This window comes from Prunus mume, linkage group LG2, assembly GCF_029339155.1.
Source record: "Prunus mume cultivar Tortuosa linkage group LG2, ASM2933915v1, whole genome shotgun sequence".
Classification (NCBI taxonomy): domain Eukaryota; kingdom Viridiplantae; phylum Streptophyta; class Magnoliopsida; order Rosales; family Rosaceae; genus Prunus; species Prunus mume.
In genome coordinates this window covers 20,303,825-20,327,414 of record NC_142699.1, presented here as the reverse complement: position 1 = coordinate 20,327,414, position 23,590 = coordinate 20,303,825, and the positions used below count along the sequence as shown (strand labels likewise).

Below are 23,590 nucleotides of genomic sequence, written 5' to 3'. Positions count from 1 at the left end.
GGATGACATTTTTTTTTTGTGCGCTAATTGTTGCTAAAGCACAGTTTGAGGTCATGTTTCTTTTTCCCTTTTTATCATTTGGTACAAAGTTGAGCTCGTCGGCCCATTGTGCTGTATATGGTACGCCTTTATGTAATAATTATCAGATCAAATTACCCAAGAATTTCTCCCAGTAGAGAGAGAGCTCATGCTGATTCAGTCATGACTCTTCCCAAAGGAATTGCGATGGCTTTAATTAATATATGAAATTAATAAAACAAAATCTTATAAATTGACTTGAACAATTTTTTTGGGGTGATATTGTATGTTATCTTACAATACAAGGTAAACTTTTGGAAGCAATCAAGGTTATTGTACCACTAAATTCTTGCAATATAGATTCGGGATGTTAGGTCCCCAGGAGTGTGGTATACGGTATACCTACTTCTATGGAAGCTATGACTCTGAGATGAGAATGCGATTTCGAATGTCGGCAAATGTCTTTACATCCAGGCCCCATAACCTGCTCATTCAAATCAAGTGTAAGTATCAACAATCTTCTGTGACATTCATGAAAAGTCCTAATCTACTACTTAATATGAATGTTCCGTATCATGGTCAACGAGAAAATCAGAGATCACCAGACAAGGAACAAATTTGTATTTATACTGCAAAGAACTCTTACCAGCAATCAATTCCAACGGCATTGGCCCCAACTTTATCTGCGATTTTATCATCGCCAACATGCACTGCTTTTCCAGCATCCACATGAACTTGATCTGCAACGATCGAAGAACTTGTGAGAGCAGCTTCAATGTGTACTTTTAACATTAAGCAAGAAAATGTTGTCTCAACACTATAATAAATCTCGATCTCTACGACAGCATTGTTATAAACTCATCATATGTAACGTACCTAAAGCAGATTTAAATATGTTTGCATCTGGTTTTTCATACCCAACCTCTGAAGATATGATAACAGCATCAAACCTGCAACGAGAATCAAGAGCAATGCTTCGTTTCTTAATACATTAAAAAAAAACAAAAAAAACAAAAACCCCACACCCATGTGACATGAATATGACAATTTAGCAACAAACAGAAGAACAAGGAATGATGTCCAGTTGCTCACAGATGTAAAACATTAAGGTCTTCGAGTAGCTTCCTTAAGCGGGAGTCGAAATTGGATACAACACCCAGCTTAACTGCATGTCACTGCTGGCAATGTTAAAATAGTAGGAACTAGCAAGCAAGATAAAGAAGAAGAATATTTGGGTAAACAAAATTGGACCTCCAGCATCCTTGAGAAGGACCATTGTTTCATAAGCTCCCGCTGGAAGACGCCAAGAGTCACCTTTGGCATAGTACTGATAAAACCAACCAAACCCATTACCGATATTGAGACCAATTGCAACAATTCTCTTCAAAGCTTCAAACTTGGGAATATAATTATTGAAATTACCTCATAGACTTGCTCGAAATAATCGAGATCAGCACAACCAGTGGCTTCAGAAACAACAAGTTTCCAAAATGGTCTCCCATCTCCCTACCATTATTGATTTTGGCATTATCAATACCCAGATAATTAGCATTGATATATTGAGCTAATTGCAGAAATACAATCAATTTAAGACCTGGTAACGAAGATTTTGAGGCCAAGGAGCAGAAAAGGCTCTTTTGAAACCTTGCTTGATTTCAGGTGGAGTTGCAGTCACTCCTGTGGAAAAGCAAAAATGGGGTTGTTTGTATTTGGATTAAAAAAAATTCAAGGTTTAATGGGAAATTGAGGATCTGAATTCGGAGACGAACCGTATTGGGTTCCAATTGAAGCGTAAACCTCTTCGACTGGCTTTGCCAATTGCAGCAGAGTGCCTCCAGCGTCTAACAACAATGCGTCATAGGCCTTGCGATTGAGAGCAGATCTTCTTCCTCCTCCTCTAACAGAGTGTATGGGCATGGGAGAGCAACGAATGGAGTTCCTAGGAAGCTTCAGATGGAGTGGTTTGAGGGTTTTCCATAGAGCGCTGCCATGAGAGCATCTCATCAAGCAACCCTCCATTTCTTTCCTTCATAAAGTGAAAAGTTTCAGCCCAATTCCATGGCTGGAAATGATTTTTTCCTTCTGTTTTTTTTTATAACTCTTTTGTTTGCAGAAAGACTGAAACCGCGGAGTTGAGCAGCGGTTTCCCTAAGATCACTTTGTTTTGTTCATTTCAAGCATTGGAAGATACGACGTCGTGTTGGAATTTCATGAGCTAACACGATCTTACAATTTTGGATCACAACTTGGCAAATACATTTATACATATACTATTAGGGGCTGAAATCTTCATGCCTACAAACGAAGTACAAAACGACTATCATCCCTTCATGTGTTGGGCTTGGGATGAGCTAAAAGAATTTCTACATAAAAAATGTATAGGCTATACAAACGAATATTACATTTGACCAAAAAAACTAATACAAACGAATATTACAACCTGTTAGTTTCTAAACTACCCTTCTTTCAAGAAAATTAGAAAGTCGGGTTTGGAACTGAAAATAACAAGGAGGAAAATAAATCCCTTCCCAACGAATGTCCTTAACAACATTGCTTGGTCTGCCCTTCCCTGTTTGAAACAGCAGTTGAGACTTGTGGCCGTTCGATCTTTGGATCTTTTTGTAATGCCAAATTAAATTCCTCTCTGTGTGCTATATGGTCAGGTGCAACAACAACAAAACCTACCAGCCATTCAGGCTCAGCATCAGCTACAAGCCTACAACAAGTTGAACCGTTCAATCTCGCTAAACGAGCAGCTGACATTAGCTCGGTTTTCACTTCAGTCTCCATCCCTGCATAAACAACATAAGGTCTTTCATAAACTTTAATGAATTTAGTAAATAGAACCAAAGGCTTTTTACGAAACTAATGTCCAGTCAGATTAACCTTACCAGAATAACTGCAAATAATAATTACTGATCAAATAACAGGTGGAGGTCCTGGAGGAGATAGCTCTTCCCTATGCCGGAATAGCTTTACTAGTGCTCTGCGCTCACAGTCCTGACAAATTTTAACAAAGAGAAATAGTTCAATTAATAATTTGTCTCACTAGATAACACTCAATTATATGTTCTACATTATGCAGCCAGGACACGGTTCAACTCGACAAACTCAAAATACATGATTAGAATGCCCAACAAATGCATGCAAATTGCTAAAAAAAAAAACGAACTTATAAAATAATCTAGTTGTTCCTTGTGCAAGAAAAGAATGCCCAACAAATGCATGCAAATTCGCTGCTACCCATCTTTTAATTTTCACCTGCAAAGTTCTAAGACCACATACTACTACACAGGCTATATCATAGATTGAGAAGTATCATGATTGACATATAATTATCTTTTGTATCTCTTTAAGCTGTTTCACAAGCACAAAGCTTTTTACAAAGGAATTATCGCAAAAAATACAACAGTTCTGCAAAGATATCTTAGTAAAGGTGATTCCTAAAGAAGCAGTAACACTATTCTCCCATAAATTTCAAAGAAGCACTACATGCTAAGAGTAATATTTGCACACATACAGCTTGAATTGCTTTTTCCATAAGTTTCTAAGAATAATATGACGTAACCACTAACAGAAATATATGTCATAATTTTTTAAGAATTTCCAATACCTTGAACATACTTAGGTAGAATGGTCTATCTGGGTTCATTCTCCTCAATTTTAAGTACGTATATGCAAAGCTTAGTTGATCACGGGAGGTAAACCTGTCAACTTCATTAAACCAAAGGCATGAAAATAAATTTGAAATTGGTGTATGTGCCCGGACTATAAATGAACCTTCAGGAACATCTGCAAGGTAAATGGCACATGAAATCAGCATAGAGTATTACTGATTCCAGACAAAGGATAATACAATCTTTATTAATTAAAAAAAGTGTAATAACACGCACAACTGGGAAGAGGGGTATTTGGGTCTGAAGGGTCAAACTTGGTGAGGCCATCAGACTGGTAAAATGCAAACTGTTCATCAATGGCTGTGTGATTGAACTTATCAAGACGCTTATTTTGGAGTACCTCCTCCGAGACACAATGTCGCTCATAATGGTTGGAAATGGCGTATTCTGATTTTGTTCGCCACAAAAAGTATTCAATAATCAGCATTGGATCAGTATTAAGTCGCATCTTGCTGTCAAGCCAAATTGAATACCTGATACATGGTGAAAACCCAATCAGAATTGAATGGACCCAAATCGCCCCAGAAACTGTATGGCTAGAACATGGTGTAAGAATTACCATGAATGGGGGAAAAGGCGATGTGATAAAAATTTTGGCACCTTTCCAGTTCTGCGCATATCTTCATATGGTAAATTCTTCACTATGACTATCCTCCACAAGCCAATTTGTCCTGTAACATCAGGAACATGTCCCTCGGATGATAATTTTCCCAATGTTTGCTCATCCACAAACATTACAAAACAAACGTTTTTCTTGGAATATTCACTTATCTGTATTAAAGGAGGATACATTATCATCACTTAAAAGAAAGAAAGCTCGCAAAAATATTCTAATGTTTGCATAAATATTCACACTTCAGTATTCCTCAGGACGTATAGTTTTCCAGATCGCAAAAAATTGTTATGTTTCTTATCAATCTACAATCAACATAATGATTGAGAACAAAAGTAGGTCATGGGAAAAATAAGACATCATCTACACAACCTTCAACATCCCAGCAGGTATCTCAGCCATTAATCAGATCATACTTTAAACTCATCCGCAGTCATACCATAGAAAGCACCAAAGCTCTCCATGAAATAACAACTTCACTTAATTGCTTTTTTATCTCCATACTTGAGAAGCCCTCTAATGCCTCATCACACTGCCTTTATGTAAAATTAAACTAATGAAAGGAGCTATCTGAAAGAAAACTTTACATCTTCTGACTTGGTTCGTCATCTTCAACTCTACACCTATTAATTTTCTTGTCCGACACAAAGGGGTCTAATTACTAACTCAAATATTTATCAGCCAAACAAAATATCAGGATGAAGGCAAGTTCTTTTAGCATCATCCCATTTCATACAGAACCAACAGAAAGAGGAAAATAACTATTTAACCAAAAACATTTGATTATATGCTTTATATGAATAAGAGACGACAAATAAGTTCAATAAGGACTTAGCTCATTAACCTTTTTGCTTGTAGGCCTCCTAAGAAAGTCAGAGCTTCCAAAAATGCATGAAGATACTGCAATCTTACACTCGTTCATGTATGCCTTGTCCTTCGCATCTATATCAAATCCAGTGCTTGAGAATCCAGGTGGTCCTTTGATAAATCCACAATGTAGAGTTTGATTTTTGGCAAAGAAAGATTGCTCTCTTTCCTCAAGTGTCTGATGTCCTCCAAATCTAGGTTCATATATATTACTATGGGAAGGTATTCCCTCTTGGTCCATGAACTCTAGTGAAAACTGTGTGAAGTTCATGACTTCCTTTGGTTCAACAAGATACTCAACTGATTCCAGAAACCCAACCTCGCAAGGCAAATCTGAAAAATCATTATATGGGAGGAAGCAAAAGGGATGAGGCCATACGGATAAACTGGTTTGCAAATTTTGTATCTTTGTACAATCCAACGAACAAGAAAGACAAAGACATCATATCTTCATATGCATAAGCACTAAATCAATAATAAACTCAAAACCAAAAACTCAAAGGTTGTGATATGAAACATTGAAAATATAACACTTCACACTTACACTGCTTACGATGCTTGCTTCTGGGTGGTCTTCCAACAACATGAAATGGCAAAATTTCTTGCCGTGCTGAAATACGGATACTAGTACCACTACCTTCTATTTTAGCTGCAATGAGTAATAAACTACATCTGTAAATATTCCATTATAATACCAAGATGATTAAATAAGAAAATAAACGAAAGTTCAAGTTTTGAACATACCAGGAAAATGCATATTGAGGCCGAAGAGTAGCAAGTAAATCAAAAAGATGGTTGCAAAGAGAAACATCCAGAGCCAGAATTTGTGTCTGACAAATCGACCCAACCTTCTTCCTTTACGAACAAGGCGAGTGCCATGCTCACTTGGACCAAAAGATTTCAACAACGCCCCTATTATACCTCTAGTCCCCATCTCCGGTAACCACAATTCTATCTCTACCGTCGTCTGTAGAGACCCATCATCATAATCTTACATGCATTTTCTCAAACAGGAAACTAACAACATAAGAGAACTGCTTCCATGGCGTGGCGGGTTTACCTGATCGAAGATCTAACGGTAAGGGAGTGGTGAAGTGGGAAAGCGATGGGAAGATGAAGATCTATCATCGTTGATAGAGCCCCGAGTGTCCATGGGAGTTCAATAATGAGCGTAACATTTTTCTTTTCTGTCCCCTGCAATTTTCACCCATCTCAGGCTGTCTGGAAATTACCAGCTACCAATATTTTTACCGACCCAAATGGTAAGAAGATAAGGAGTGATTTTTCACCCCCCATTTTATCCTTTTTATACTCTTTTTTTTTTTTTTTTTTTCCCAAAATACAATTTTAACTTACTACGAAAATAGACAAGGCATTGACAACAAATCTCCTTTATTTAATTAGGAAATCCCTTGCTCTAGTGTCTACACTAAACTAGATGCTAGCGAGGAAAATGAAAACTAACTTACCTTACCTGAGCCTCCATGAAATCGAATGGAGCAGCAGCGGGTCTTGTTGCTCCGCTACCGGTAGACTGATTGGATCCGTCCGTACCCAACCTCAACCTCCCTCATCTGCCTGCCTGCAGAGCTTCAAATCAAACAGGGCTGGGTTCTGGCGGCGGTAGAAATTTGATTTTTAATACAGGTTTTGCATTATGATTTCTAATTACTATCTCAGGTTTCATTTCTAAATCCGATTTTCAAGCTCTCTCTCTGTCTCAGTGACTCAGTGAGTTGGTATCAAAGTCTAGTTTCTAGTTTCCAGTTTTATTGGGCTCTGGACAAAGCTAACCCATTTCGATACTTATTGGGCTCAGTAGTTAAGTAGTCTTTAGGCCTTCTTTGTACAAGATTTCCATATCATGTCAAGCCTGCTTCTTTTCACTGTCTGCTTCTTTTCACTGTCTGAGTCTGAGCTTCTCTTGGGCTTTATTGGTCATTTAATTTATTTTAGGGTCAACAACCAAATACCCAATATTCAAACGGATACCCAGATTGCTTAAAACTAAAGGCTCTCTCTCAAACTCAAACACATTCAATGCTTCCTCCACCTCCTCCTCATCAAACAATTTTGAAACCAACAACCAACCCTATCTCGAATATTATATAGTTGTTGTGCATCTATCATATAATATCCTTCGTTGCAAACATAAACTGATGGGTTGGTGGTAATTCAAAGCTAAGGTTGTGATTTTTGGTAGGTTTAATTACACCAATGTTCTCTGAAACTTCAATCAAATCTCATTTTACTTTTCAATCTCACGTGGTATGGATGTTTTTATAATTTCGTACACATGACTCATTATTCACCAATTGAATGGGTGACAGTTGCAAGTGGAGCCCACATTCACATAGATAAAAGTATAATTAAATATTCTAACAATTAAAAATTAAACTAACTGAAAAAATTACGTTTTGAAAAAAAAACTAAAATTACAACCCTCCACCACTAGCCCTTCCTCGATTCCCCACTCTCCCCACATCCATGTCTCGCGCCCTTTACCGCTGCCAACACCCCTATCCAAAGAACCAAAACATAAATTAGCCACAATAACAAGAACAACAAATTTGTAACCCCATAGGCAAATTTCTAACTATTGTAGCTTTAATGTAACAATATAGCTGGATGGCCTTCCCTTATACAATTACAAGATGAAATTTTTACAAGCTAGACCGAAAAAAAGAAGCAAAAAACGCAAAGTAATTTGATTACCTCCAACAAGAGCAAGCATATGCATATCCAAGGGTTAGTTTCTAAGACATTGACATCCCTTTCTTCTCTCTTCTTTTTCGGTCCCTCCTCTCCCTCGCCTTTATCGTCACTATTTTCACCTCCACCGTTTCCGCCACCTCCGCCTCTACTGCCAGAATCATATCTACCTCCTCCGCTGCCGGTGACTGGTTCGATCTCGATATCCTTTATCCCCGAGTCAACAGTGAATATGGTGGAAGATTTGGTGTCAGAGACAACCCCAATACGTGCCTCAACAAAAGAGCGTTATCAGAGGAAGCCCCAAATCCCCGATAGCTGAGATTGCTGTGTTGCAGGCGTCGACCTTGAGAAATGGAGCCACTTCATTAGTGGCTCGAAGGTTAAGACTTAAGAGTAAAGGATATTGGTGAAAATTTGGCTTCAATTATGTGCAAATAGTGGAAAGCAGAACTGGATTTGAGATGGATTTTCGTCAAAATTGATAAAGTTGATTTCTTTTTTGGTTTATTACGGGTCGCCGCTACTCTTGCAGCGGGATGGGGAAAGAGGGAGGGGAGGCGTTGGATATGGATGTGGGGAGATGGGAGAATCAAGGGCGGGCTGGTGGCGAAGGATTGTAATTTTATTTCTATTTTTTTATGTAATATTTAATTATATTTTTATTTTATTTGCGTAGAGGTGGGTACCACTTGCCACATCACCCACTCAATTGGTGGATAATGAGTTATATGTATAAATTACAAAAACACTAATGTCACGTCATCAAAGTTAACAGACCTTTTAGATGAAGTTGAAGGATAAAGTAGGTCAACAAACTTCGGTCAAGATATGAAAGTAGGTCATTTTGAGTTTTGGAGGGGTAAAGTGAGATTTGACTAAAGTTTCAAGGAGTATTAGTGTAATTAAGCCTTTTGGGTCAGTTTAATTTTCAAATCTTGTTCTTCGCATCAAACTTAGATAACTGTAGCTTCATAAATTGCAACCTCATAAAAGATGAGAAGTGTACACTAGAAAACTCTACGAATTTCAGATTGATGCGCTACAACTGCAAGTTCTTGATATTGGCGAATCGATTTTGCGAAGTTTAATATTATAATTTCAATTCTCTCTAATAAGTAAGGCTGCAAAGCAGCTTCTACGAAGGAAAGGGACAGCTAGTCGAAGTTAGAGAACTTTAAGTTCTTTCTTAAGAAGTATTTTCTACAATTAGCATAGCGGCATCAGCTGCTAGTTCGCTGCTTTTCATATATGGTGCTTCTGGGGTAAGATTTAGTTTTGAATTCTTAACCCAAAAGCACCATCTCCAAGATGCATCGAGCTAACAAATAATTTCGCTATACTAATCGTGGAAAAGGCTTCTTGGGAAAGAACTTAAAGTTCTCCAACTTCTACTAGATCTCCCATTCCTTCATAAAAACTACTTTGCAGACCTACTTCTTGAAGAGAATTGAAACTGTCGATATTTAACTTCGCAAAAATTGACTTGCTGATATCAAGCACTTGCAGTTGCAGCACATCAATTTGAAATTTGTAGAGATTTTATGCATAAATGTACACTTCCCATCTGCTATAAAGCTGCAGTTTAAACTTTAGCCTCTCAAGACTCTAAGACCTTATTAGGAAATTATGCCCTCTCTCAGGAAGTCCCATAATTTTTCATTCTATTTGAAGATCTTGGTTTAGGTTCAAAATGCAATAAAAGTGCAAAAATTGAAGCCAACTAAGGAGAATTGCTAATATGTATAAATTTATAAATTCAAAAAACAAAAACATAAATAAAAGAAACTTCATACAGAAACAATGTCTATCAAGAATATAGACCACATGTAAACAACGTCTAATAACCAAGAACAGATCTCATGGTACATATTATAAACTAAATATTTTGCCAAACAAATAACTTTATAAATCCCATCACTTGAAGACCTCTCATTTCAAAATCTCATCACTTTGAAATTCCCTCACTTCAAAATCCCATTATTTTGAAATATCATCATTTCAAAGTCCCCACATTGTATTTAAATGATCCGAACCTTCTAGTTTTTAGATATTCCCTCATATATTATCTATGCAAAAAATCACTTGGACCCAAAATTATTTGACCACTCAATTAAAGTCAGTTAGTCATCCATTGCAAATGAAATTTGTTATTCAAGTCATGCCATAAATAAAAAAAATCAACATATCATGAGTTTCTTCACTCCACTAATTTGGAGTTAACGAAAGGCAAGTGGGTCACGGTGTGTTTTGCAAAATGTTTTTAAAACCTTAAATCATTTATATGCAATTCAAATTTTTTTTGGGTCGTAATATGCAATTCTATAATTAAAAGCTACTTTATCGTCAAAAGTTCGCATGGCTTTTTTTCCTCACTGGACATGTTTTTAGTTATTCACCACATTTTAAATATTCAAACAAACATAAATAATAATAACTAGCCTCTCTGCATGCGCTTCCGTGCCTATAAGAGGTTTTTAAAAAATATATATTTATTTTATAATTAAAAAAGATAATGGGTAGTTGTGTTTCATAAAAATAGGATCCATTATCTTATTTTTCTTTTAATATTAATTTTTAAAAAAAAATAATGGGTAGTTGTGAATTTACCATATTATCTTTATTTAATTAATAATTTCAATTCTTAATGTTTGCATTAACCATGTGCATTTTCTGGTATTTTGAATGTTTCATCATTCTCTGCCTTTTGCTTTATATATATAGATAAACAAACAAAAATGTTTTTCAATTGAGGAAACCTTTTCGCCAAATTATTTTGTATTCTACAAATAAAAAAGTAATGAAAATCGTACAACAACCAATAAAGAGCATAATTAGCAAGGTTTTATTTTAACTCACTGACTGCTTGAAAGATTGGATTTTAGCAAGCAGCAGAGTTTTCATGGATATTTGGATCAATGTCACATATTAATGATGATATATAAAATGATGATATATATTATGTTTTTCTTTTGTTTGCACCCAACTTTATTACTTTATTTTCTTTTTCCAATTTTAAAAGCATTTACAATTATGCTCCATATTTTTTAGTTAAAGTTTAACTAAAAACACACCAAAACTATTTTAGAAGCTCTCCATAAAATTTGAACTCCAATCATACTCTATAGTTTAGGGAGTCATAAATATTATAATTATTTTTAATTCAATATAATTGGTCAATCTCTATAAATATATATATATATATATTAAAAAATAGTCAGCATTAATTAAAAGTTTAAAATATGCATAAAATAAAGTAGTATTAAATTATAGGTAGCCACTAGGAGTCCTTTCTATCTCCTTATATTTAGGAGTTTTTAGAGGTCTCTCTCTATTTTATGATGTGGATAGGAGGCATGGTTGGAGTTGCATTTTTCCAATTCCTAGTCTAAAGAGATGGTTTAGGGAGCCCATTGTAACTACTCTAACTCATTGTAAAAAGTGTAACTCCAAATACAAGACAAATTATGTATGCAAATATAAATAACATATCCTATTCATATCCATTTAAATACTTGAGTACTTTTTTTATGCACTTGCTTTAAGATACAATTAATTAAACAATATTAAAAGAAAATAATCGCTAAAACAAAAATTTGAAGGGAGAAAAACCAAGATACATTGTGTTGTGCATGCGTAAAACATTTTATGACATAAACATTAAAGAATATATCTTGTAAGAGCATTTCCAGCGGTGAGTTCAACCCATGCAAAAGGCCCTCTAGGCTTCCAAAACTAGCTCCAACGGTGAATTCCTACCATGGCAACACATGGGGTCCACCAACCGGACAAGGTCCAATGCAAGATCAGCTCAACCTCCTGCCTCGAGGGTGATGACGCTAGTGAATAACAAAATTGAAAAAAATTCAGATTTAAAAAAAAAAACATAGCAGTTTTATATTTATTAATCTCATACATATAAATAAAATTAATCTTATGTGAATAGTAAGTGCCATTAAGTTGATATGGCAATGGGTTTAGCCAAAAATAATTAATAGAGCATATACTATTCACACTATTCACATGAATAGTAACAATTCTTACTTGACTTTGTCCTTTGCCATAGTAAATGAGTGAAAATGCTATAAACGTTAATTTTATCAATAGTTGAACACCCAACCCAACATGGAAAATATATGTATGTGACATGTGGTAATTGCTTGCATGTGACAAACCAGAACAACAACCAAAAAAATAGTTGTGAAATAACAACAAATAATTTTAGCCTATTTATTTAATATATATATTAATTTGTATTTTCAAGTGGAAAACAATTTTCGAGAACAAAAATAGTGAAAAATATATATGTGATTTAAAGACGTGAAATTCGTTTTGATTAATAAATTATGTATAAAAAAAACCCATCTGTGGATTGGGCCAAACCGAACTGTGGCTGGGTCGTTGGTGAAAATTATTCCCTCCGCGGAGCGGATAGTAGAATCGAGACGCTGCGTTTTGGTTGGTCAAAACGTAGGACGGGGATACGACGTCGTAACTGCAAAATGAGTTTCTTCGGCACGGAGACTGCTCTCTGAAAAAGTGATTTGTGGCTGCGCTGCGCGAGCTGCGAAAGACAAGAATAACAATGGCGACGGAGCTGGAAGAACTAGTGGGATTTCTATCTTCTCCATCTCCAACAGTAAGTAATCTTCACACTTGATCAAACCCAACCCAGTTTACTAATCCTACTTGCTTAGTAATTAAAATAAAAAAAGCTGGTTTTTATTTTTAGAATTTTAATTAGTTTAAGGGAATTACATGTAACGTACTTGTCGTCTCTTTGATTTGATGGTAACTGTTTATTTTGTATTTATTATAATTAAGGTGACGAAGGCAGCTGTTGATATCGTTCGGGGACTAACCGGGTCTGAAGATGGCTTGCAGTCTCTTGCCAATTATGCAAAGATTCTGCTGCCTTCATTGGCTCGCCTCTTAGCTGGAAAGAAGGTGCTTAATTAGCATGGAAGTTCCTCTTGACAACTTTTATTTATTTATTTATTTCCTGTGCTCGTTTATAAAATTCTTCAATTTGATGTTTACAAAGTAATGCAAATAGAGCAACTGAGTTTACGTTTTTGATTCTATAAGCACTGTGCAGCAGGCTAACGGGTTCTCACGATTCTCTGGTCTGATGGGTATTTATTTGGAAATATAAAAATTGGTTTTACATCATGTCTCAGGAGGTCTCAGAACCTGCAGCAGAAGCTCTTGTTAATCTTTCACAAAATTCAGGTCTAGCAGCAAAGATGGTTGAAATGGGAATGATTAACGCAGCTATGGACATTTTATATAAGCCAGATTCTAGTATTGGCCGATTGTTGGCTATGCTTTTAGTTAATCTCACACAGTTGGATGTTGGTGTTGCTTCTATACTGCAGGTGTGACATTTTTCTTACTTCATCTTATGATTATCAAATCCCCTGGAAACATTGTTGGAGAAATTGCACTCTTAACAAGCATTTTCGTTTTTTTTTTTTTGGTTTTTTGAAAAAAGGCAGAGTTTTGTTTATTTATCTATGTACATCCATCAATAAAGAAATAAAATATTTTTTCATGTTTTGGTCACATGACGATTGTACTTTTTTTGTGCTTTGTCCTTGAAAGATTAGTTAGTAACAGTTTGAATTATATATATTTGCTAGACTGGAGAAGAGAAGATGCAAGGGCTCTATGTTATGAAGCTTGTGAGATCATTTTGTAGATCCTCTGATGAAGCTAGAGGTGTGTTTTCAATTTTGAAATTGATTTGTTTTGACTTACACAAAGATGTAATCTTAATGCCTAATTTTGAAAACTGGTAATTCTTCTACTCAGTACATGGTGGAGAAGCATAAAAGTTAAGTTTGCATTGTTGTTCCTCTAGATCATTTTAGGTTCCCCGAGGTCACCATCAATGGGTGGTTTCAGCCAACTAATCTCTGAGTTTCTTGTAAAATCCTTGATTGTGACATTTATTTCTTTTTTCTGGTGACATAAGTGCCTTTAGTTGGCCAAATGTCTCTTTGGTGATCCAAGATCACATGATTACTATGATTGTTCTTGACAGAGTTCAGAAATACACAAGTTCTAGCTCTATAAACGTATAATTTTCATGTTGATTCTTGTTTGCAGTCTCCAATATTAGCATGCTTTGCTCACTACATTTTTTTGTTGCACATGTATCAGAAGATCCATTTGAACATGTTGGTTCCGTACTTGTAAACATCTCAAAGCAGGAAGCAGGCAGGAAGCTTTTACTGGACCCTAGGCGAGGGCTTTTAAAGCAGATTATTAGGCAGTTCGACTCTTCTAGTCCTTTAAGAAGGAAGGGGGTATGTACAATAAATCACCACAAAGGAGCAAGATAAGGGCTCTTCTTTGTTGTTTATTCTATATTTCACCTTTGATTGTCATCAGTTAGTAACAAAAGTAGGTAACCAATGCTTTGGCTTAAGTTGTTAGCAGCCAAGCAAAAGATGAACTAGGTCTCATACAAATTAGAGGATAATTATTTGAGAAGGTCCTTAAACAAAATGTTAATTTACTAATTTTATGTAATCATGCTTTACAGTCTGGACCTTAAAAAAAAAGCTTTACAATCTGGACATTTATGAGCTATCAGTTAGATTTTCTGGATGAGTTTTCAGTCTTCCAGCTATCAAGCACAGCTTACTCTGGTCAAGGTTGAGCAGCAAAGCTGGGGCCAATCTAACCAAGGGAAGCTTAGTTAGTCACTGCTTACTTATGTTAATGAGATATTTGTTTGCTTTTAGGTTTCTGGAACTATTCGCAACTGTTGTTTTGAAGCTGAGAGTCAGCTTCAGAATTTGCTTTTGATTTCAGAGTTTCTCTGGCCAGCTCTGCTTCTGCCAGTTGCTGGTAACAAGGTAAACATTCAGCATCTTCTTGACTTTTGAGACTTTCATATGTTTGTCTCTCTACTATCCTACACTTTTTTTTTGGATTCATTTTGTATTGATCTGGTAAGTTTTGCCCAGATTTATAGTGAACAGGATAGATCTAAAATGCCACTTGAGCTTGGGAGTGCTCTCTCAATTGAGCGTGAACCAGTTGATGATCCTGAAATTCGTGTTCAAGCACTGGAGGCAATATACTTAATCTCGTTACAGGTCAAATGAGTAACTTTTTTTCTTTATGGGTTCACTATTTTATTTGTCCTCCTTTCTCTTTATCTTTGTTGTAGTTTTATTCTCTTATTGGCAATATTTATAGTTTCTTCACAACCTTTAACCACATGTATGGTTCTATCGCCTTCCAGGAGGCAGGTATAAGAGCCTTTTGGTCTGTCAATGGGCCGAGAATAATACAAGTCGGTTATGAAGATGAGGAAGATCCTAAAGTAATGGGAGCATATGAGCAACTTGGCTCCATGGTATGTTAAAATTTCTACCCTCACACATAGACATAGACATTTTTTTCTCATTGCGGCTTCTTCTTCCTCTACTTCATATTCTATCATATATCATGTGCTTTTTCCTGTGACAACTAATATTACTGCCATCACTGTTTTACCAGTTGATTAATAGCAGCGGGACGGAGGAACCAACAACAGAGACATCGAATTAGCAACACCGATGTTCATTCATTTGATCAAGCAGATCTTCCACAAGCAATTTTCAGCTGGTTTGGAATGGAGCATGTGATTGAGGGATTGAAATCTGAATTGTTGTTAGTCTTGGAGAAAAAGAGGAGGGAAAGAGATGGCACTGGTTAGGGATATTGAAATAGATTTACATGGTAGTTTCATTTGTTGTTATGTAAACCCTCTGCTTTTTTTCCGAATCTCTCAAGTTGGCAAATCAAATCTTTTACTTTTACATAGATTAGTCACCGGCTCAAGGTGGCCAACAATTTAAATCTTGAATCCACAATTCGTTTCGTGCCACTGCCTGCCAGGCTTATCAAATGGCATTTAATCAATTAATTTTTTTTTTTTCACTGAATAAATTTGACCAAACACGCCATAAAGATTTGGTCCAGCTATGATTAGCTTCACCCACCAACTGATTATGCCACCAAAAAATATTTATCACTTCCTGCAATAATATATATATATATATAAAGAACTTCATTTAGGGATTTTTCAAATAACTTATTTGAGAGATACTTTTGTAAGGCCTGTTTCGCATTGTATTTCACTAATCTAAACTGTCTATTTTGTAGATATTCATTCAGAAATATTTCTATAAAAAATCACTTGAATACGATATCATTTGACCACTCAATTATATTATTGAAATTCAAGTACTTTCTTAAAGCACTGTGTTCATTGATTTTGTTGGTCTCAATTAAATGCCTTAATAAATTTCAATTTGCACAATTTTTTGCAAGGATGATATTTGAATCAATATGTGAAAATAGATTGTTTGGATCGTTATTTATTTATTTATTTTGGTAGAGGATCTAAAGGGTGTTTTTTAAATAAAATTATTTGAGGAATCCTTTAATAAAAATGGAATATATATACATATATAAACTATACTCTAAAATGAAATTGCTATTTATGGATCACCCTACAAAATATCATTTTATACAAAATTTACGAATATTAATGTACCCCTACCCGGGAAATCTCGTTTAGCAATTTACAAAATCAGCGGGCACGTGATCTTTAATTTCGCAGCGGCGCCAAAAACTACCCGGGAAATCCAGTGTAATCTTTTAAGCGCGAAAACTACCGATTTCATCTCCCGCCATTTCAAGTGCTCAAATGACAACGCCAATGCCAAACCCACTCCTCTCTCACTCACACTCTCTCTTTCCTCCAAAACCCGACAAACAGTGAGTGCCCATCTCAAGAAAGATGGATCTCTCAGACATAGCAAGGAAGCTTGACCTCTCCGACTCCAAGCACGTCATCCGCAGAGCCGCCGAGCTCCGCCGTCTCTGTGACATCCAGTTTGACTCTTCTATAATCGGCGTCGTAAGTTTCATTCGAACCCCAAATCCTTGTTTGATTGATTTATCGAATTGGGTATTTATCAAGTTGCTTATGATTTGCAGGGTGAGGTATGCAAAGCTGTGATTTGCTTAGAAATCGCCGCAACAAGGTAAACGAAAACAAAAAAAATTTCTTTTTGCATAGTCTCTTGCGTGCGTTTTAAGATTCATATTGGGTCTTTGTGGTTGTAATTCTTTTGGGTTGAATGGGTTATAGATCGGGGCTTCTGTTCGATCGGCAAAAAGCGATAAGGTTGAGTGGGATGTCTGAAAAGGCTTACACCAGATCCTACAATTCCATGCAGAACGGTCTTGGGGTCAAGTGGGTTTTCGTTTTCTCATTTGCTTTGTTCCAATTTTTATGCCATTTTTGGTTTAGTGGATTCTGATTGTTCGATTGGATTGTATATTGTGGTGGTGTAGGAACAAGCTGGATGTTAGAGAACTGGCAATTCAGTTTGGGTGCGTTAGGATCATCCCCTTTGTGCAGAAGGGTTTGTCTCTGTAAGATTCAATTTCCTTTCCACGATGCAAATTCAATCTCTTTTGTTTTTCTGCATGGGACTGCCATATTACATGTTAGATGTTCGACAAAATGCTTCTTAACATCAAGTTTTGTTGGCTTAGCATGCCTTTGGATAATTTAGTTATTATGGATGCTGTCTGGTCCCAGAGGATTAAACAATTTTAAGTAGAGACCCTTTGGACAAGACAAATTTCTTTGCCTGATATTTTAGTGGTTAGGGATGTTGTTTGGTAAATGGCTTGATTCTGAGTATGAATTTCTTGTACTCTTATATTTCAGTTACAGGAGTCGGTTTCTTGCATCACTGCCAGCGTCTCGGCGGGCAAGTGCTGACTTCACTCGACCTGTCTTCATTGCCGTGGCATTCTACTTGTGTGCCAAAAAACACAAGGTATCCCATGATTGATCCCTCTCACTTGATTCAGGGACAAAAAAACAGAGGCTTCCATCCCTTAGTTTTCACTAATTACATTGTCATATCCTGTATGTTTGCAGCTAAAGGTAGACAAACTTAAGTTGATTGAGCTCTGTGGTGCATCTGAATCTGAATTCTCTTCGGTAAGATACAAACTTTCTTACTATGCAATAGTCCCTCCTGTTGCCAATCATAATTTCTTTCTATCTTTCATTGTATATTTCTATCTTATTTGACAACTTCTTTCGCAGGTTTCTACTTCCATGAAGGACTTGTGCTTTGATATTTGTGGGATTGAAAAGGAAAAGAAAGATCCCAAGGATGTCAAGGGAAATCGAGGTTGGTGTCTGCTGCTGATTTTATGTTTTAACTTTGCCATGGAGCAGAACTTTTGAGATTTTTTCAGCCCTTAGAATTTTGGTTTTTCAGACAACTTCCAACGTTATATGTGTTTATTATTTGCGTGCAGAACTTCTAGATGTTTTGCCAGAGAAAAGAAAACTTGAGGATGGTGGTTATTCATCTGATGAAGGAGCTGAGGTACTAAAAGCTAATTCTGATTCTATTTGTTCCTTAAAACTCATTACGTTTGTTGGCAAAACATAAATTCAAAGATTTGGATATAGTGAAATGTAACATTGTAACTGTTTGATGCACTTGCAGCCTTCAAGTTACAAGAAGCACAAAAAGATGGAAAAGCACGCCTATGAGGGTTGGAAAACCAGTGTCATTGCATCAAATAACCAAACCAAGGCAAAAGGTTTTGAAGGCAATTCCTTTATCTTTTTCACACTGCACCAATGCACATTGAGATAGAAGAACCTAACCATGTGTGTTTGCTTTTTCTCAGTTCTTTGCAAGCCCACCAGACAAACTCGGCTAGACTTTCTCAAGGACGTACCCGATACCCAGAACTTGAAGGCTGTATAGGACGACATCTGAAACTAAACTTATCAATATCCAAAGAAATCATATGCAAACTTTGAGTGAAATGTATTAAAAGTACCAAAACTTCAGCCATGAATATATGATGAGGTGCTGTGTTTTGGGCTGGGCTGATATGTTCTTAACTGGATCTCAATTGCTTGTTTGCAACGTTCTTTTATGAAAATACCCCCAAAAAAAGATGAATTTTTAAATAAAAAACTTGTAGTCCTCACCGGCTATTGCGCAAGTCTTCTTATTGACACGTGCGGAGGGCACTTTGGACTTTTTACGCTTCGGGTCGAATTGTCGGCTTTGAAACGGTAGAAAAATTTTCCAGTCAAACCCGGTGTCCTTTTTTGTCCGTCCCACAGAAAGGCAAACCCTGAAACAAAAAAGTAGGTCCCCAGTTTTATTCCCGTGCGGACACAACCTGCCACGCATCCTTTCCAAATGGGCTGCTTTAACGTTGTAAAAACTCCTACGAAATAGGGGACCGACGCCAGTTCTTTCCGCAAAGAGGCCACGTAGCAAGTTCACGTCCACAAATGTGAAATCACAAACACCAAAATAAACCTCCACAAACGATACGAGAGTTTGAATATTCTCTCTCTCTCTCTCTCTCTCTCGCACATTGATTTCAACGAGTATAACGAGCCTGCTCCCATTTTAAAAATCCAAACTTGACCCACTTCTTCTTCAACGATTGATAAATATTATCTCAAAATTTCATTTTTAAAACTCTATATTCCAACCAACGTCAATAATAGTGGGAAAGGCCTATTTTAGTTAGGGTTAGGTTTCTCTTCTCCTATTTAGGATTTTGGGTTACTTGGGGAAAATCATCCTATCTCATGCAAATTTCGATTCTTGGGTTCCCTTTTTGATCATCGTTTTTCCTTTTTCAAAGATGGGATTTGAGGTTTCTGATGAGCTATTGGGAACTTTCGTCCCAGTTTTGATATATTGGGCATACTCGGGGATTTATGTGGCTCTGGATTCGTTTGAGAACTACCGGCTTCACACGAGGAAAGACGAAGATGAGAAGAATTTGGTGTCCAAGAGAACGGTGGTCAAAGGGGTTCTTCTTCAGCAAACCATTCAGGCTATTGTTGCTATCCTCCTGTTTACGGTATCACTTCATTTTTTTTCTCTTTCATTTCACATGAAGATTAAAATTTGGTCAATGATCGAGAATCTTCTTAGCTTCAGCTAACATATTGATTTATGAATTGTGCAAGATTAGTTGTTTTGTGGGTAATTATTACTGTTTGTGGTAGTGAATTCCGATGAAGAAAATTGGGGCTAAAATTCTGTTGATTTTGCATATAAATTTCTCCGTGAAATGAATTTGTGTTTTCAGTGTGTTATTTCTGTGGCATGATAATTGTAGTATGCAGGCTACTAAACCTTCTGCCTACTTGTATAACATCTTGAATTTTCATATATGGTTAGAACAATGGTTGGCAATTTGATGATTACAGGAGTTCCTGCGGTTTTTGGATGTTGTGTGATTAATATATTATCACCTTCATAATTCTTATCCTCTTCTTGTTATATGTTATTGGGTGATCCATAACTTATCTAATTAACTAAGTTTCAGCTTTTAGTGGTCCATTGTATTTATCCTAATCCTTTAGTGATCCTGATCCTAAATTTATCTAAATACCTAAGCTTTACTGTCGAAGTCGTTTGAATTTTCAAGTGAGCGACTTGCTCGTTAATTCTGAGCTTCTTTCATTTTTTTGTTTCCATATGAGGAAACTGTTACATGATTATAGAAAATTGGGCTGCTTAAGTCAGTTAGAGGACAGGTCAACCAGAAGTACTCAAGCTGTGTCCACCTTCAGGCAATGAAAGGAAAATATTTGCAATGGATTCTGCATTTTTTCTTCACTTGCTTTTGATTCTACCTTGGATGTAGCTTTGTTCAGAAAGGCTTAGGTGAACTTTCATTTTATTTAAGCCCCAATTGATATATGAAGGCGAGTCGTTACTGTAATTGTCTCATTGATTTGGGGATAATGTCATGGCAATTTTGTTTTCATTCGCCGCACCCTGCCATCAGCTGTTTTTCATTTCCAGCCCCCTACTCGAGTGTTCTGATTGTTACATTGGTTGAGAAAATTCAGACCTGATGCATCATCTATGATATGCTTATGCATGCTTGATGGTTTTGACATATGTGTCTTATGACTTCTTTTTAATGTACTTTGTTATTGTATAGGTGACGGGAAATGATGATGGGGATTCAGGTGTAAAGCCTTCTTTCATTGATCTAGCAAGACAGTTTGTTACTGCAATGATTGTTTTGGATACCTGGCAATACTTTATGCACAGATACATGCATCACAACAAGTTCTTATACAAACACATCCATTCCCAACATCACCGGCTTGTTGTGCCCTATGCATTTGGAGCTCTGTACAATCACCCTGTGGAGGGACTTCTTCTTGACACAATTGGTGGAGCCTTATCTTTTCTCCTCTCTGGCATGTCTCCTAGAGCCTCCATATTCTTCTTCTCCTTTGCCACCATCAAAACCGTAGACGACCATTGTGGATTATGGCTTCCGGGGAACCTGTTCCATGTATTTTTCAGTAATAATACTGCTTACCATGATGTCCACCACCAGCTCTATGGAAGCAAGTACAACTTCTCCCAGCCGTTCTTTGTTATGTGGGATAGGATACTTGGTACCCATATGCCTTACTCATTAGAGAAGAGAGCAGGTGGGGGATTTGAAGTGCAGCCTAAGAAAGTAGACAAGGAGAATTGATTCTTGCTTGAGGAAACACGAATCTATATTGATTGTACCAGTATTAGGGAACCTCACTGCTTGCATAGTTTGTTGTATATACATATATATTGTTGTGCCTTATTCTTTTGTTTTCTTCTTCGAATGAGTTTTAAAACTTAGTTGTGGAATTGAGAATTCATGTATCGAGATAAAATCTGACAGCAGCTTCAATTTGGTTTGAGCATCTGATATGGAGCAACTGTTATGGGGGCTTGCTTGCTCATTTAGTCTCATTTTCACTAGATTGTTTTCCAATTCCTGTTCATGCTGCAATGATCAACATTCTGGTGGTGTCGTATTATTCGATCTCTGTTAATAAACTCTCTGGTTTTTTGGTTTAAAGCTCGATAATTTACTAGGGAAATGGTTATTTTGTTTACGGATAAACTAGAATTATCAGCTTAATCAACTAGAGATTTTGTGTGAAAAGCTCGCTCTCTAGAAAATTTTCACCACCATACATACCTTTTAAAGTTTGATTGTTAGTTGAAAATTCTTGCTGATATTATGGATCCAAAAGGGACTTCACTTTTTTTTACCATTATTCTTACAAGAACCGACACCTCTCGGCACGATTTCTGAGTGGTTCCCAATCATTATCGTCAACATGTGTGTGATACTTGAATTATAATGCATGTGTATATGCCCTACCTAACAAGAGAGTTGAGTTTGCCATTTGAAGCGTACACTTGATCTGCTATTCTAACCACAGAAAGCTTCCTCCAGCTACAAATTCGACCGAACCCAATTCGACTCACTTGTGTTGTGTGTTTAAGATTTGTCATGCATGTGTTCTCAAGCATTTATGGCCCAACAACCTTCTCTGTCTTGATCTTGAATTACATCTTCACCTCATCGACATGAACAATTGCACATGCTGGTCTCCTTACCTCTCTACTCTGCCTTCTCATGCCATTGTGTTGTGTGTTTTGTAACTTATTATTTAAATCATGACAAGACAATTGGAATGTTTCTAAGACTAAAATCTACTCTCTGCCCAACTACAACACACCCATAAAGTTAGAAACTTTCTCTGATTGTTCATTTGGGATTAGTTCTAGCAATGAAATGGTTAAACATTCCCGCTAAAAATGACTCTTCTTCAAGTCGGCATGGTATTTTTCCACATCCAAAAAGACTGGTCCAGGGTTTTGAAACAAAATGGTCCACTGTATTTGTAAGGTAGTTGCAGATTTTGATTGCACATCCAATTATGTTCTAATCTAATTATAATGAGTGTTTCACCGGGAGAGTGTCAATTTTGGACGACATTCCTTTGCTTTAAAATTGAAAGCTAGACATTAAATAGCTGGATAATGGAAAAGAATAAGATGCAGCTACAGATATAAATGACTAAATTGATTGAATTATTAGCAAGACTTTGGAACCTTATACTCAGAGACACATGGGAACCTTTCTGGCTTCTGGCCCCTTCATGGTTAAACTTTTTTTTTGGAACTTATGGAATCTTTCTAGCCCCTGAGGGTGAGGATCCCTAAAGTAACGCACTTTATGTGTGATTATAATGTTGTTTCTTCTAATACAAAAAGGAAAACCAAATCCATCCCTGATGGGGAGCTTTCTGTTCATACAATTTCTCTGCTCCATTTTTTTTCTATGGTAGTTTAACAGGTGTAAAAAAGTTGTTAACTGTTTAACTCTTACATGGTAGTTTAATTAGTTGAAGGCTTTCCTTTTTTACCGCTTACACAGCCGACAATAAAAAAGGATTATGGTAATTAAGTGTCTAGAGCTTTCTAAATTTGGTATATATCACCTCAGATGTGGTCCTCAAGAGGAAATATGGACAAGATGTTTGACAACTCAGTCATGTTAGGCTCCAGTTTTGAGTTGCTTCTTTGTGAAGCGCATTGAAAGTGGAGTGTTAAGGGCCTCAGGTTTAAATCACAAATATACAAGAAAAAGAAAGCTAGATTTGTAGCCTTCTAAGGATGTCATGGCAGAGGAAGCATTTGAAAACTGAAAAGTAACTTTCCTATGCACGCCTGAAGAAAGGTGCCCCTGCCTCTCTGCACACTGCAGACCAATTTGTTTGCAACAGCAGCCCAGCAACTTACACTTTTTGCCAAAAAAAAAA

At 36.5% G+C, this 23,590-nt stretch overlaps 5 protein-coding genes across 7 annotated transcripts; 3 read left to right on the top strand and 2 right to left on the bottom strand.

Annotated features, from left to right (window-relative positions):
- Positions 1 to 248: 248 nt before the first annotated feature.
- LOC103321592 (Haloacid dehalogenase-like hydrolase (HAD) superfamily protein) lies at positions 249 to 2,163 on the bottom strand. The gene is made up of 8 exons (XM_008223413.3): positions 1,788 to 2,163; positions 1,613 to 1,695; positions 1,441 to 1,524; positions 1,270 to 1,345; positions 1,111 to 1,183; positions 895 to 968; positions 665 to 758; positions 249 to 502 (listed from the first exon to the last, which is right to left on the bottom strand). The coding sequence occupies exons 1-8, from the start codon at positions 2,035 to 2,037 to the stop codon at positions 436 to 438; spliced, it is 801 nt and encodes a 266-aa protein (XP_008221635.2). The 5' UTR covers positions 2,038 to 2,163; the 3' UTR covers positions 249 to 435.
- An 87-nt stretch (positions 2,164 to 2,250) lies between these two features.
- LOC103321591 (transmembrane protein (DUF616)) lies at positions 2,251 to 6,376 on the bottom strand. Of its 2 annotated transcripts, XM_016792052.2 has the most exons (9): positions 6,236 to 6,376; positions 5,920 to 6,142; positions 5,720 to 5,824; positions 5,153 to 5,508; positions 4,255 to 4,466; positions 3,912 to 4,168; positions 3,632 to 3,810; positions 2,910 to 3,018; positions 2,251 to 2,810 (listed from the first exon to the last, which is right to left on the bottom strand). In XM_016792052.2, the coding sequence occupies exons 2-8, from the start codon at positions 6,107 to 6,109 to the stop codon at positions 2,938 to 2,940; spliced, it is 1,380 nt and encodes a 459-aa protein (XP_016647538.2). In that variant the 5' UTR covers positions 6,110 to 6,142; positions 6,236 to 6,376; the 3' UTR covers positions 2,251 to 2,810; positions 2,910 to 2,937. The 2 variants fall into 2 exon arrangements, with proteins under 2 accessions (XP_016647538.2, XP_008221632.2); XM_008223410.3 differs by having other exon boundaries at positions 5,920 to 6,373.
- Positions 6,377 to 12,365: 5,989 nt separating this feature from the next.
- Positions 12,366 to 15,704, top strand: LOC103321589 (ARM repeat superfamily protein). The gene is made up of 9 exons (XM_008223409.2): positions 12,366 to 12,526; positions 12,712 to 12,834; positions 13,068 to 13,265; positions 13,530 to 13,608; positions 14,053 to 14,198; positions 14,640 to 14,753; positions 14,865 to 14,996; positions 15,146 to 15,259; positions 15,403 to 15,704. The coding sequence occupies exons 1-9, from the start codon at positions 12,473 to 12,475 to the stop codon at positions 15,451 to 15,453; spliced, it is 1,011 nt and encodes a 336-aa protein (XP_008221631.2). The 5' UTR covers positions 12,366 to 12,472; the 3' UTR covers positions 15,454 to 15,704.
- Positions 15,705 to 16,551: 847 nt separating this feature from the next.
- Positions 16,552 to 18,838, top strand: ORC6 (origin recognition complex protein 6). 2 transcript variants are annotated; one of them, XM_089046251.1, is made up of 10 exons: positions 16,552 to 16,810; positions 16,891 to 16,937; positions 17,045 to 17,149; positions 17,251 to 17,331; positions 17,633 to 17,744; positions 17,849 to 17,911; positions 18,020 to 18,107; positions 18,238 to 18,308; positions 18,432 to 18,537; positions 18,619 to 18,838. In XM_089046251.1, the coding sequence occupies exons 1-10, from the start codon at positions 16,691 to 16,693 to the stop codon at positions 18,696 to 18,698; spliced, it is 873 nt and encodes a 290-aa protein (XP_088902377.1). In that variant the 5' UTR covers positions 16,552 to 16,690; the 3' UTR covers positions 18,699 to 18,838. The 2 variants fall into 2 exon arrangements, with proteins under 2 accessions (XP_088902377.1, XP_008221630.1); XM_008223408.2 differs by having other exon boundaries at positions 16,553 to 16,810; positions 18,432 to 18,528.
- On the top strand, positions 18,831 to 21,834 carry LOC103321587 (sphinganine C4-monooxygenase 1-like). Its single transcript, XM_008223407.3, has 2 exons — positions 18,831 to 19,824; positions 20,920 to 21,834. The coding sequence occupies exons 1-2, from the start codon at positions 19,603 to 19,605 to the stop codon at positions 21,469 to 21,471; spliced, it is 774 nt and encodes a 257-aa protein (XP_008221629.1). The 5' UTR covers positions 18,831 to 19,602; the 3' UTR covers positions 21,472 to 21,834.
- The last annotated feature ends 1,756 nt before the right edge of the window (positions 21,835 to 23,590 follow it).

Bases quoted from the DNA above. Each gene is read 5' to 3' on its own strand.
- ORC6 (XM_089046251.1), top strand. From the start codon at position 16,691: ATGGATCTCTCAGACATAGCAAGGAAGCTTGACCTCTCCGACTCCAAG. The intron at 16,938-17,044 runs GTAAACGAAAAC...AATGGGTTATAG, and splicing joins TTAGAAATCGCCGCAACAAG to ATCGGGGCTTCTGTTCGATC. The intron at 18,538-18,618 runs GCAATTCCTTTA...GCTTTTTCTCAG, and splicing joins CAAGGCAAAAGGTTTTGAAG to TTCTTTGCAAGCCCACCAGA.
- LOC103321587 (XM_008223407.3), top strand. From the start codon at position 19,603: ATGGGATTTGAGGTTTCTGATGAGCTATTGGGAACTTTCGTCCCAGTT. The intron at 19,825-20,919 runs GTATCACTTCAT...GTTATTGTATAG, and splicing joins TTGCTATCCTCCTGTTTACG to GTGACGGGAAATGATGATGG.
- LOC103321591 (XM_016792052.2), bottom strand. From the start codon at position 6,109: ATGGGGACTAGAGGTATAATAGGGGCGTTGTTGAAATCTTTTGGTCCA. The intron at 4,467-5,152 runs GTTAATGAGCTA...CCTTTAATACAG, and splicing joins GGAGGCCTACAAGCAAAAAG to ATAAGTGAATATTCCAAGAA. The intron at 3,019-3,631 runs GTATTGGAAATT...AAAATTTGTCAG, and splicing joins TCTACCTAAGTATGTTCAAG to GACTGTGAGCGCAGAGCACT.
- LOC103321589 (XM_008223409.2), top strand. From the start codon at position 12,473: ATGGCGACGGAGCTGGAAGAACTAGTGGGATTTCTATCTTCTCCATCT. The intron at 12,527-12,711 runs GTAAGTAATCTT...ATTATAATTAAG, and splicing joins TATCTTCTCCATCTCCAACA to GTGACGAAGGCAGCTGTTGA. The intron at 13,609-14,052 runs GTGTGTTTTCAA...CACATGTATCAG, and splicing joins ATCCTCTGATGAAGCTAGAG to AAGATCCATTTGAACATGTT.
- LOC103321592 (XM_008223413.3), bottom strand. From the start codon at position 2,037: ATGGAGGGTTGCTTGATGAGATGCTCTCATGGCAGCGCTCTATGGAAA. The intron at 1,346-1,440 runs GTAATTTCAATA...TGGTTTTATCAG, and splicing joins ATTTCGAGCAAGTCTATGAG to TACTATGCCAAAGGTGACTC. The intron at 503-664 runs GTAAGAGTTCTT...TTGAATGAGCAG, and splicing joins GCCGTTGGAATTGATTGCTG to GTTATGGGGCCTGGATGTAA.